This window comes from Ranitomeya variabilis, chromosome 2, assembly GCF_051348905.1.
Source record: "Ranitomeya variabilis isolate aRanVar5 chromosome 2, aRanVar5.hap1, whole genome shotgun sequence".
In the NCBI taxonomy this organism is placed as follows: Eukaryota; Metazoa; Chordata; class Amphibia; order Anura; family Dendrobatidae; genus Ranitomeya; species Ranitomeya variabilis.
Window position 1 is genome coordinate 809,951,209 of NC_135233.1, and position 13,724 is coordinate 809,964,932.

Consider the following 13,724-nt stretch of genomic DNA (forward strand, 5'->3'; position numbering starts at 1 on the left):
TTTCAGTCTTAGTAAAACCCCTATAATTGTAAATTCACAGATTGAAAAATTACAAAAATCCATGCAAAAGCGACAGATATTTCTGCAACAATTGTGCCACGTGTTAATTTACCATACGGTACGTGAAATTTGCTTGTCAAACATGTGTATGGGGTCTCCGTAAGCCCATCCATCAGATATTGTCTGTACAGATTTTTGGTGCCGTCATGGAAAAATAATGTGAATCCGCAGAGAGCTGACTCCATATCCATTGTACATCAACGGCAGAAATCCAAGGCTTCGATTTCAGAAAACACAGGCCAAATTTTATTCTGACGTATGAACATAGCCCTAAAGTTGGTCTTGTCTCCAGTCACCATGCGCCACGAGTCAACCTGAGAACCTGATGTAATAATGATGTGAATCAAGCTTACGGTTATTAGCATAATAGTGTTTTCCTTTAATTCTATTTGTTGTACTCTCATATCTTAATACGATCAATTGTGCACTTTACGTTACATCTCATTGTCATGCACTGCCAAGCAATATCATTTTTGGATGGCTCAAACTGGAATGTCGGCCCATGACTGCCATGTCGGGCAGACACCACTCTGGCTTACGGACATGTTTGTGGCTGATGTCATTACATTATCCTAGAAGGCCTAATGCTCAAGCCTTTCCTTACATTTATTGTGGGGTTAAAGAGATTAATTCCCGTTTGAGAAGATTTGGAATATGTTACAACAAATTCTTTTGTATGGTCACATCCAATAAAACAGATTTAGCAAAACTAACTTCATGTATTGTTCAACTTGGTTTCGGCATGTAAAATGAAACCATTAATTATGACACATATTACAGCAAATAATTAAAAAAACTGGTTTGAAAGTTGTATTGTCTTTTCCATACATGCCTAAAAACCTGAAAAGTATAAACAAAACAACAAAAAGAAAACAGACACTCCATGCTGGCTAGTATTTGTTACATTGTTGCTGATCAGATTGACACTGGGCCATCCACTGGAATCCACTCCATTTGTTATTTAATAGAAATGGAAGTTGGTGCTATTGGATGGCGAACTGGTGATCAGGGCCCAGTGGTCGGCTTCTCCGGCATTCCACCGTGTTCTCCTGCATGCACGTTCCACAATAATGTCAATCACTAGTTACTTTTGTCTTGTTGCTAACTTCCCAGCTTTAAAATACTTTAGAAGCAGAAATAGGACGAAGCTTTAACAGGAGGACAAGGCCTAATGATGTGATTGGTTTGTGAGCAAACATTATTGTAAGATTTAGTTATATAAGATCTAGCAAGACAAAGGTACAACTTTATGGTTACTTTTACTAACTTTCCCAGGTATGGACTCCTCTGTTTCATTCACTAATTGTAGGCAAACAGTCTAAAGAGAAAGAAAGAAAGAAAGAAAGAAAGAAAGAAAGAAAGAAAGAAAGAAAGAAAGAAAGAAAGAAAGAAAGAAAGAAAGAAAGAAAGAAAGAAAGAAAGAAAGAAAGAAAGAAAGATACATTCTGCAAAATATCACCATATACAAAGATCTTATAAGACAGATATTTACCTCCATAGTGCTGCATAAACAACAGCAAGGGTGATCAAGGCCAAGCAGGAAAGACCACAGCCAATTATCAGGGTGACTGAAGGGGTGCCCGAATATTCCATGATCTGTAGATTGTATACAGGAAAAGAAGTGAATTATGTCCTTTCCATAGATAGATAGATGGAAGATAGATAGATATAGAATATAGTATACATACACAGATATTAGCTCTGTTAATAACCCTGATACGCTTCTAGCACAGACACATACATGACACCACAGCAGGAAAACTTGATAAATCAGTGCAAGTCTTTGATGGTGATAAAGTTTTTGTGATAGTGACTGGGTGTCGTTAGTTTACTATGCTGGAAACTTTGCTCACATCCAAATCATTACAACCAATCCGACGTCTCCTTACTGACAATCCCCTAATGTGACTTTTCGGAGGGCACATATTAATGTAGTTAAGCTCCTGTTAATGTAAAAGTCTAGAATAAGAAGTGTCAGGAAAGTAGTGCTAACCTGGCATTCACTGCCCTGTGCCTGCCCTGTGCCTCCTCCCGCTACCCGATGCCTGCTGGCTGCTGCCCTGTGCCTGCTCCTGCTGCCCGGTGCCTACTGACCTGCTCCTGCTGCCTTGTGCCTGCTCCTGCTCCCCTGTGCCTGCTCCCCTGTGCCTGCTGCCCTGTGCCTGCTGCCCTGTGCCTGCTCCTGCTGCCCTGTGCCTGCTCCTGCTCCCCTGTGCCTGCTCCCCTGTGCCTGCTGCCCTGTGCCTGCTCCTGCTGCCCTGTGCCTGCTGCCCTGTGCCTGCTGCACTGTGCCTGCTGCCCTGTGCCTGCTGCCCTGTGCCTGCTCCTGCTGCCCTGTGCCTGCTGCCCTGTGCCTGCTGCCCTGTGTCTGCTGCCCTGTGCCTGCTCCTGCTGCCCTGTGCCCGCTGTCCTGTGCCTGCTGCCCTGTGCCTGCTCCTGCTGCCCTGTGCCTGCTGCCCAGTGCCTGCTCCTGCTGCCCTGTGCCTGCTGCCCTGTGCCTGCTCCTGCTGCCCTGTGCCTGCTGCCCTGTGCCCGCTGCCCTGTGCCTGCCGCCCTGTGCCTGCTCCTGCTGCCCTGTGCCTGCTGCCCTGTGCTTGCTCCTGCTGCCCTGTGCCTGCTCCTGCTGCCCTGTGCCTGCTGCCCTGTGCCTGCTCCTGCTGCCCTGTGCCTGCTGCCCTGTGCCCGCTGCCCTGTGCCTGCCGCCCTGTGCCTGCTCCTGCTGCCCTGTGCCTGCTGCCCTGTGCCTGCTGCCCTGTGCTTGCTCCTGCTGCCCTGTGCCTGCTCCTGCTGCCCTGTGTCTGCTGCCCTGTGCCTGCTCCTGCTGCCCTGTGCCTGCTGCCCTGTGCCCGCTGCCCTGTGCCTGCTCCTGCTGCCCTGTGCCTGCTGCCCTGTGCCTGCTGCCCTGTGCCTGCTCCTGCTGCCCTGTGCCTGCTGCCCTGTGCCCGCTGCCCTGTGCCTGCCGCCCTGTGCCTGCTCCTGCTGCCCTGTGCCTGCTGCCCTGTGCCTGCTGCCCTGTGCTTGCTCCTGCTGCCCTGTGCCTGCTCCTGCTGCCCTGTGTCTGCTGCCCTGTGCCTGCTCCTGCTGCCCTGTGCCTGCTCCTGCTGCCCTGTGTCTGCTGCCCTGTGCCTGCTCCTGCTGCCCTGTGCCTGCTGCCCTGTGCCCGCTGCCCTGTGCCTGCTCCTGCTGCCCTGTGCCTGCTGCCCTGTGCCTGCTGCCCTGTGCCTGCTGCCCTGTGCCTGCTGCCCTGTGCCTGCTCCTGCTGCCCTGTGCCTGCTGCCCTGTGCCTGCTGCCCTGTGCCTGCTCCTGCTGCCCTGCTCCTGCTGCCCTGTGCCTGCTGCCCTGTGCCTGCTGCCCTGTGCCTGCCCTGCTGGCTGCTCCTGCTTGTTTCCTGTAGAGAAGGTCACTGAGCCTAAGACAATAACCCTGAGATGCCCAGTGCATCTCTGCAATCTCTGAGGCAATCTCCGTGCTATGGCCGCTGCTGTACAGGGTGCTGCTCCTGTGCTGAGACATACCTCCACTGCTTATGACCTGTGTGTGTAGTTCTGGTCCAGATGAGGGGCTCTCTCTGAGACATGCAGCCATCCCCCCAGTGTGCAGCAGCAGGAGGACCAGCTCCTGTGCCATGGCTGACAGCACAAGCATGCCATGGCAGTCTGCCGGGTGGCATCCATGCACCATCACGCTCACACATCCTTCCCCGCTGTTCCTTACAAGTCTTCCCTTCGTTACTTACTATTTCTCTCGGTTGCTGAGCCAAAATGGCGAAGGTAGAGAGACGATCACATAAGCATTTAGTATGGGATGCATCGGTGAGCACCGTCCGACAGCCCTGCGTGGACCAGGTTCCCAGAGACTCGTTCCTGTGGAAGAAGAGGGAGAACAGATGAGACGCTTATGGAGGAATGCTCGGCAGTGAAGGGACGGGGAGCAGCGGTTACTTCCAGCGCTGGCCGATCACTTCCCTCTCCAGCAGTGCTGCAGGCTGCGGGCAGGGAGGGAGCTGTCCGCCGCCGCCGTGGTGCTGATCGCTCAGCTCCGGCCAGCCCCCATCTCCGGTGCTCGGCTGGAGCCCGCCTAGCTGCAGGTCGCCCCTAGATTCTCATGGCTTCCCATAGAAAGCCTCCGTCCTCTCCGGCGGTATTAATTAGGCAGCGCCTGGATGTGAGAGGTGCTGGAGAGGGCTGGGGGAGGGGAGGATTCACCCTGGAAACCGGCAGCGTCGGATTGCTCCACACTGCCTGCCTGCGCCTTACCTCGGAGGGGAGGGGGCTGGGAGGAAGGGGAGAAGGTTTCAGTTGCAGAGGAAAATGGAGGGGAGATGGGAAAAAGGAGAGACAGGCTTGTTGGAATGCTGGGGTAGAAGCACAGGCGCACGGCAAAAGGGTTAAGTGTGATTTTTCTGTAGTCTTCCATTTCCCCACCAGTGCTGGAGTAATATCCCCAGGCCAATGCATAGGCTGCCATGTCACTGTCTATTAACCCATTGTAGTCACCTGTCTGCCTGCCATGCTAACAATCAGCCCTCTGTTCCCACTCCTCTCCCGCAGATGCAGCTTCCCATGGCTGCTCGGATCTCTGCACTAGCAGGCTGCCTCCATCACCGGCCCCATCACCGGCCCCCATCACCGGCCCCATCACCGGCCCCCATCACCGGCCCCATCACCGGCCCCCTCCTCCCCTCTGCATCTTCATAGATCAAAGCATTGCGGAGAAGAGGAGGATGCTGTGCCCCCTGGCGGCGGAGGGGTTAACACCTTGCAGTATTGTCTTTAACACTCAGCAAATCTCCTTCTGGGGGGATCAATAGGAAATCAGCAAAGATTTATTTAAAAGAAGCAAAAAAAAAGCAGAAATGTGCTGGCTGTGTCCTAGCTACATTGCAGGGGAGGGCTGTCAGCACTGGCTGCACTCTCTGTGTAGCTATGCAGAGCACTCGTGCTCATCCAATGAAATCCCCCCCCAAAAAAATAGTTCAAGCTTTGGCTTATATATGTATATACAAATGGTGAATTAATATACAGGACTTCCAAAGTGATATCCAGCTGCTAATAGGCTTGTGACTGACTGTAGGTAGCACTGCAGCAGGACCATGCGTGCAGAATTAAGAGGGATTGCTTTCCTTTACTCACTGTTGCATTTGGGGGATGTCAGGGGGGTGGCTGTGATTCCTGGAGCACAAGGGCTCTATATAGAGCGCCGTGCACACAGTACACAATGACAACTCTGGCCGTATAGTTTCTTGCACTCCTATATATATATATATATATATATATATATATTACAGATGTTTGCTAGACTCCCATCTTGCACAGACTACTAAGGTCTATGATCCACTAACCTTACTAGGAACTTAAAGGGAATCTGTCATTAGGATCACCCCTCCTAGCGCACCTATATGGGCATGTAAGACATAGAGAGAAGAATAAAGTGACACCTTGATATTTGCCATCCAATGTCTTATTCTAGAGAAATCCACAGTTTTCTTAATATGTAATTGAACTGTTAAGGTCTATGGGCCGGACATAGATCTCCCTGAGACTATGCATACAGGGATTATTTTTAATGAAAGGTGTCATTACCAGCATGAGACATGTAATGGCTGACAGTCTGCTCTACTGATCTATAGGTCTCACATAAGCTTCGGAGGCAGACTCTCGGGGCGATCTGTCTCCCTCCCAGAAATCTTAACAGCTCATTTACATATTTAGAATAATGTGGATTTCTCTAGAACAAGTCATCAGATCAAAGCTATCATTGTATCCAACTCTCTATGACCTGCATGCTCATATGACCTGCATGCATGCCCATATAGACAGCAAAGGAGGGTGGATCCTACTGACAGATTTCATTTAAAGGGAACCTGTCACATTAATCATAAAGCCTGTTCTGCTAGAAACTTGTTATGGAGCAGAAATAACGTAGCAGATAAATAGGTTTGTGGGAAAAACAGTACACCTTCTGTTCCTGCTCAATTCAATAGTATCAAAATTCACCGCACACCCCTTTGTGGAATATCTCGCAGAAATGCAACATTTTATTCAAAATATAGACAAAGTCAATCAAATGCCTTATTTACACTGGATGAATAATATGCGACACAGATTATGCGGCACAGATTACTGACGTTTCGACCCCTCCCGAGTCTTAATCATATGTCGCTTTATCCAGGGGCAGTATAGGGCTCAAGATTAGAGAAGAGAGGTCCCTGTAATATCCAGGGGCCCAAAATCTTTTCATCCAAGGGATTATAAAATGCCTAACAGGGCTTGGGAACCTTGGTGAATGGCGTGGACGAGCTGCGCTCCTGCATCTTGCTGTGCGGTGTAAATCAGGCATTTGAATGACTTTGTATATATTTTGAATACAATTTTGCATTTCTGAAAGATATTCCACAAAGGGTGGGCGGTGGATTTTGATACTATTGATATTAGACCTTCATGGTCCATCACACCAGCACCCCGATTTACCGCAGAGTGCAGGCCAGTTTCTGTATATGACCTGCTCAATTCAAGGTTAACAGTCAAAGGGGAGCTCTGCATCCATATCTGTTTGGTCACTTTTGCAAGAGCACCATCTTGACCACCAAGCCCCAAATGAGCAGAGGTGTTAAAGAATAAAATACAAGTTATTATTCATTCAGATGTCTGTTTTTTCATATGAAATAAAAATACAGACCATTTTTCACCAATGTCTGAATGTCCATTCTAAGCATCAGTGTGGCATCCGTTTTTTTTGCATGCAAAAAAAAAATTCCAAACTTCTGATACCGATTAAACAGTAAAAAAACAGACAGCACTCAGATGACACATGGATGGTAACCATGTGCTTCCATTTGTCTCCATAGGCATTGCTTTGAATGCATTATTAGATCCATGCCCTGAATTGATGGAAATGTCTCTATTTTTTGTGTGATATGTCTACATGGGCAAGAACACGGTATATGAAGTTTAATGTTGAAAAAAGTAGAGTAGCACACCTAGGTTAAAGTAGTCATATTGCTGCGTATACATAAAAGGGTTATTTTTTTGTACGAACTTACTAGCGGGCACCTTTCTGTTGTGCCTTGTGGTGATCTCTGCCGGCTCAGGCAGTGACTCTCCTACTTCCTTTGATGTCACATTAACAGAGGAGCTCTTTCTCTTCCTATCTGTTCTGTTGAAGAGGCACCACTGTCACGCTGGTTTGACAGCCGGGAGTTAGGCAGTGGGGAGCCGGCTGTCAATGAGCATGACATCTGCAGTGACGCCCCATCAACATAGCAGAGCAAAAAAGGAGAAGCTGCTCTGTGGACATGATGTTCCCGGAAGCACGAGAGGCCCATGACCACTCTGAGCTGGCAGAGACATGGCTGGGCAGAAATGGTGGTGAATAAGAAGGGGTTCTTTACTGATAGAGTAGTTAGACTGTGGAATGCTTTACAGCAAGAGGTGTTAATGGCAGATACTATGGCAGATACTATGACAGCATATAAACCAGGGCTGGAGGCTTTTCTCACAACAAATGGCATTGTGTGCTATAATCTAGAGCTAGAGAATGTTCAACTGGTGGAGAAACACTGAGCTGGATGGGCCTGCATCTTTCTGCAATCTATATAACTATGTAATAGTTTATTTTTACTAATTAGAATAATACAAAGTGAATTAATAAATGAGATCGAATCAATTTTGGTGTGACCATGTTTTGCCATCAAAATAGCATTGAAGAATCAATTCTTCCAGATATACTTGCAGACAGTTTTTTTTTAAAGAAATTTGACAAAAAGGTTGTTTTAAATATCTTGGCAAAGAGATCTTCTGTAGTTGTAGGCTTATGTGAAGTCTGTTCATTTAATCTCCCACAGCCTCAATGACGTTGAGATCGGAGCTCTAAGGACAAATGTCATCACTTCCAGAACTCCATGTTCTTCTTTATGTTCAAGATACCGTAGTTCTTAATGGTACTTCCTGTATATTTGAGGTCAATGTCCAGATGCAAAATAAATCTAGAGCCAAACAGACACCTCACTGATAGTATCGCATGATGCATTAGTTGCTTCCTATTTTTCCTAGCATTGAGGACTAATTTTCCTTTGCAACAACTTTGTCGCCAGTCTTCAACATTGCCCATTTCTTGGTGCCCTCAATGCTGAGAAACACAGGCAGATACTTAACCATCATGCAATACCATCAGGGAGGAAGGTGATTAGTTCCAAATGTATGCAGCAGCAGGACAATGATTATAAAAAATACAGCCAATATTATCTAGAACTATCTAAATTGTAAAGAACAAGAAGTCCTGCAAGAGAAGGTATGGCCCCCACAGAGCATTGATCTCAACATTACACGTGAGATCACATGGTAAGGCAGAAGGATTTGCACAAGCCTACATGAACAGAAGATCTGTGGTTGGTTCTCCAAGATGTGTGGAACAACCTTTCTAACGAGTTCCGTCAAAAACTATGGTAAAGTGTACCTAGAAGAAGTGATACTTTGATTCTTTTTTGTATGAAGGGTAGTGATGAGAGAATATACTCGTTACTCAAGATTTCCCCGAGCACGCTCGGGTGACCTCCGAGTATTTTTTAGTGCTCGGAGATTTAGTTTTCTTCGCCGCAGTTGAATGATTTACATCTGTTAGCCAGCATAAGTACATGTGGGGATTCCCTAGCAACCAGGCAACCCCCACATGTACTTAGCCTGGCTAATAGCTGTAAATCATTCAGCTGCGGTGAGGAAAACTAAATCTCCGAGCACTAAAAAATACTCGGAGGACACCCGAGCGTGCTCAGGAAATCTTGAGCAACGAGTATATTCGCTCATCACTAATGAAGGGGTTATCACAACAAATATTGATTTGATTTAGACATTTCTTTTGCTCATTCATTTTACATTTTGGAAATTGATCAAAATAAACTTTTAGCACTTCTACTCTAGAAAGCATTCTAATGTTATAGCTTTCTTCCACACATGCCTAAGACTTTTGCACAGTGCTGAATATAACACTCTGCTTAGTCTCTTTAACTTTATATCAAACTGACTTGTTCCCTTTTAGAAAACTTTATGTTTGTCGTACCCTTATATTCAAATTTGGAACAGTGAATTAGGGTACCGTCACACAGTGGCATTTTTATCGCTACGACGGCACGATTCATGACGTTCTAGCGATATCGTTACGATCTCGCAGTGTCTGACACGCTACTGCGATCAGACACCCTGCTGAGAATCGTACGTCATAGCAGATCGTTTGAAACTTTCTTTCGTCGCTGGATCTCCCGCTGTCATCGCTGGATCGTTGTGTGTGACAGCGATCCAGCGATGCGTTCGCTGGTAACCAGGGTAAACATCGGGTTACTAAGCGCAGGGCCGCGCTTAGTAACCCGATGTTTACCCTGGTTACCAGCGTAAAAGTAAAAAAAAAAAAACCGTTCATACTCACCATCTGATGTCCCTTGCCGTCCGCTTCCCGCTCTGACTGTCTGCCGGCCGGAAAGTGAGAGCAGATCACAGCGGTGACGTCACCGCTGCGCTCTGCTCTCACTGTATGGCGGCGCTCAGTCAGAGCAGGAAGCAGACGGCAAGGGACCTGACGGACATCAGATGGTCAGTATGAACTGTTTGTTTTTTTTTTACTTTTACGCTGGTAACCACGGTAAACATCGGGTTACTAAGCGCGGCCCTGCGCTTAGTAACCCGATGTTTACCCTGGTTACCAGCGAACCTCGGCATCGTTGGTCGCTGGAGAGCGGTCTGTGTGACAGCTCCCCAGCAACCACACAACGACTTACCAACGATCACGGCCAGGTCGTATCGCAGGTCGTGATCGTTGGTAAATCGTGTAGTGAGACGGTACCCTTATAGACAGTATTTTTTGACACAATCTACAAAGTACTATTTTCAAAAACAGGCAGAGTTTAGTGACTATTCCACTGGATATTATCTTTGCAGTTAGTATTTAAAACCTTGTATATGTTTGAATGTGCAGAGCGCATTTTTATTGTTCAAATTGAGCTAAAAAATGAGAGACAGCTCATTTACATACAAGAAAAAGGTGAATTTCTCTGGAATAAGACATCAGATTACAGAAATCAAAGTGTCATTTATTTATTCATTCAGCTTCCTATGACTTGCAACCCCATATACACGGCTTAGAAGTGTTGATCCAACTGACAGACTCCCTATAGCACCTGATTTATGTTAATTATTTCATCGTTTTTCACCCATTGGAATGGTCTATTTTCCGCAGGATATTTCTTCTGCAAATACTGTATGCGCGCACATACCAGTAGAGTACATCTTTTGTTCTTTACATGGATTTGCAACAATCTCATGCACAGGACGGACACTGAATTATTATTTTTACTGCCAGAACAGTCCTGATCCAGGTGATAAGTATGAAGCATTTTCATTTTATGGTGGAGTGATCAAGACGGGGTTGTCCAATTTTGGACAATCACTTAAAGCAGCAGTGACAAATCTAATACACTTGCACAGGAGTCTGGAAATTCCTTGCCATACTTATCTTTCTACTTTTAGAAATTCCATAGAAGTGAATAGATAGGGCCATGCATGCACAGTTACCTCTCCATTCCGAGTATAGGGGGTCAGGGAACCCCTATTGTTTAGATAGAAATGGATCCTAAGGTAGCACTAACCCCAATTAAATGTATATGTTCTTAAAAATGGCACACATGTCTTAGTTATACATGCCCCTGTAAGGCCACAAGTAGCTGCAACAGTTCAGTGAAACAAGTTTCTGTGGCTCTTTATGGATAGCGTTTGTTTGTACAATTTTTGTAGGTTAAATTTTAACCTAAAAAAGGAATAAAGATCTTGCTGAAAATTACGTGATACTATGGTAACAGTAATGTGCATTCAGCCCAGGGGGTTAGCACTGAGCAGTTAGGACATAGGTTAAAAAATGTAAATCCTGCTTGCTGAAAATGAAAAAAAAAATAGATATGCGCTTGATTATTAAAGTGAGAGTCCTCAGTCTCGGGGGCAGCTTTTATCCCAAAGCAATTCAATGCTAGCAACGGTAAAATGTTCCACTAAAAAGGTGAAAAATATTTCTGTAAATAAGTAGGAAATATAGAAATAGGATACAGGTACCAAGTTTAAGTCCGAAGTCATTTGCTACCCACTCCAGTGGGCAAGAAAAAATTCTGAAGGGTGTCATACGTGAAAGTGTTTTTCAGACACACATTTATTAATCTTTGGTATAGTTTTAAAGCATAAAGCAACAGAGGTCCAGACTCATAAACACACTATTTCCAAAAATGGGCTGACTTTAACCTGACTTTTTTTTTGCATAAAGTGATGATAAAGGATTTTAAATCCAGCAAAGCAAGTTATTGACTCCATTAAAAGAGTCAGGTAGCTCTGAAATGCATCAGATATTTTTCTACGCCTATTGCTAATACTTTGAGGTGAAGAAGCTGTAATAATAATTGGTGCAAGAGAGTTTTATCTGAGTAACAGTGAGGAGATCAAAGGCAATAGTACTCGCCTGGTATTGTCATATGACCACAACGATAAGAAAGGTCCTAGGCTGCTGCAGGCCCACAACTGAAAACAACTGAATTGATATGAAAGGGTTAATTCTGCTTGGCCAGTAGATCAAAGATGGAAGCGATATCCAGATATGTGTTTGATTAGTCACCGCATTTTGAAGTTCCAAACACCTTCATAAGGACAATCCACAGTGGTTAGTCCTGTTGAAGAACTTTGTAACGTGTTGACCAATAAATCGCATATCTGGATATCGCTTTCATCTTCCAGCCTTGGTCTACTGGATGCGCAGAATTAACTCTTTCTATCCAATTCAGTTATGATACTACTTTAGTAGAACCAGAATAAAGATTTTTTTTGCTTTTAATTGAATTAAAATGTGTGTATGCACTCGGGGCGCGCTAAATTGTCAATACAAAAAACTAATATAATAAAGGTGCTACATGAATCGAACCACCAATATCAGGAAGAAGAAGAAAAAGACCAAATCATATCAGATGTGCACACCTTTAATCAAAAAATATGTTTTTATTAACACTAATGGACAAAAAAGAAAATAAAAAAAAAACTATCAAAATTACACAAGGTGAAAATATAACATGAAGTACTGAATTGAAAACTTTTATCATCACTTTTAAACAGAGCTATTTGATACCTCACAAGTAGGGATGAGCAGACTCGTAGAAGTTCGGGTTTGTTGGGCTCTGCCGAAGTTGAGTCCAAAGTTCGGTTACCAGAACTTGACCCCGGACCCAAACCCCATATAAGTCAATGGGGATCCAAACTTTGCTGCTGTAAAATGGCTGTAAAATGGTTGTAGTAAGGGCTAAGGGGCTGCAAAAGGAAGCAAAATTGTGGTAAGAGCAGGACAATTGCCCTGCAAACAAATGTGGATAGGAAAATTAGATAAAATAACAGAATTGAAAAAAATAATAATCTTGAACCAGGAGGCAAGGTCCAAGTGGAGGAGTGGAGCAGTGCCTTGCATGTGTAGTTTACTGTTCTTGGTAACATGCAATCCCTGTGGGGGAGACTGGTGTACAGAAACTGAGTCTGAGAGTAGCAGACAGTGTTTTACAGTAAGAGACATTAGTCCTGCTTAACTGCATCAGCTTGGCAACCTAGAAGAGGAGAAGCAGTAACAGAGGACAGGACTGATTGGCTGAGCAAGCTAGGGAAGAAAGGTGGAGGAGACAGTACCAGAGAACATGAGGGCTGTCAGTTATTACTGAGGAGAGACAGCAGTGAACCAGGAGAGCACAGTGTGCAGATTGATAGTTCTGCTAGTTCTGCATCGCCATGTGAGGCCTTGGAACAGCATTAGAACTACAGACCAGCCAGGTTATCCGGGGTTGCCCACATCCTACTGGCTTCCCATCAAGGGGATTAACTCTACCTTGTATCCCTAAGCATCCCACAAGATTCAGGTGGAGGCACTGCGCCATATTGAGGTAAGAGCCACCAGACACCCTGCTCGTGGAGGTGGCTTTAAGGGGGGTTACAGTGGAAGCACTGCTGAGATAGATCAAGACAGGTACAGCCATTATGGAAACATTAACTGATGCCCAAGTGTCCATATGGTGTGGGGAGATTGGCGAAACAGCAGAACACAGTTTTTCAGGGTGTTGTGAACTCACTGATGTATCTGATGAAGAGGTGCTACAGAGTGTGAACTGAATCCAGGAAGTTGTTAACCCCTGAGTGGTTGACAGATGGAAAATGGGAGGGGACAATCAATGGCATCCCTGATTGCTACTGAAAGTGCCCTAGAAAATGAGAACTTTCCATCAGTCATTACTGTGCCCTTAAAACATGAGCAACGGTGAGAGGCCAGCAGCAGAGGCATCATGCTTAGAGTCAAGCATACAGGAGGTCTACTAGAAGTTTACCTCCCACTCCCCACTTGGGACAAGCTTGAAGAAGCTGCCACTAATGTGGATGTGGTGGTGGCAGTCATTGAGAAGCTAGTCGCCCAGTTTGCCAAATTGCAGCCTGAGGGGGCCTATCGTCGATGTTTCCCAGGTAGATGGGAAATGGGGAAAGGGGCCGGTAGCGTCCCATATTGGCCCCCAACAAAATCAAAGGTGTACTATACAACTCCATCTAACATTACACAGGCAGGAATACTTCCTAAAGGTTTCATGGGAACAGCACCACAAGTATCGGCTTGTATC

The 13,724-nt window shown here is 45.6% G+C and overlaps 1 protein-coding gene across 7 annotated transcripts in view; it reads right to left on the reverse strand.

The window, feature by feature from the left end:
- Window positions 1–13,724, reverse strand: part of ADGRB3 (adhesion G protein-coupled receptor B3) — a 1,417,427-nt gene that overhangs the window by 185,137 nt on the left and 1,218,566 nt on the right. For all 7 annotated transcript variants that reach the window (XM_077289969.1, XM_077289967.1, XM_077289968.1 and 4 more), the window contains 2 exons: window positions 3,798–3,924; window positions 1,553–1,656 (listed from right to left, as the gene is read on the reverse strand). In XM_077289969.1, the coding sequence (XP_077146084.1) occupies window positions 1,553–1,656; window positions 3,798–3,924 (231 nt within the window). The remainder of the gene's footprint in view (window positions 1–1,552; window positions 1,657–3,797; window positions 3,925–13,724) is intronic.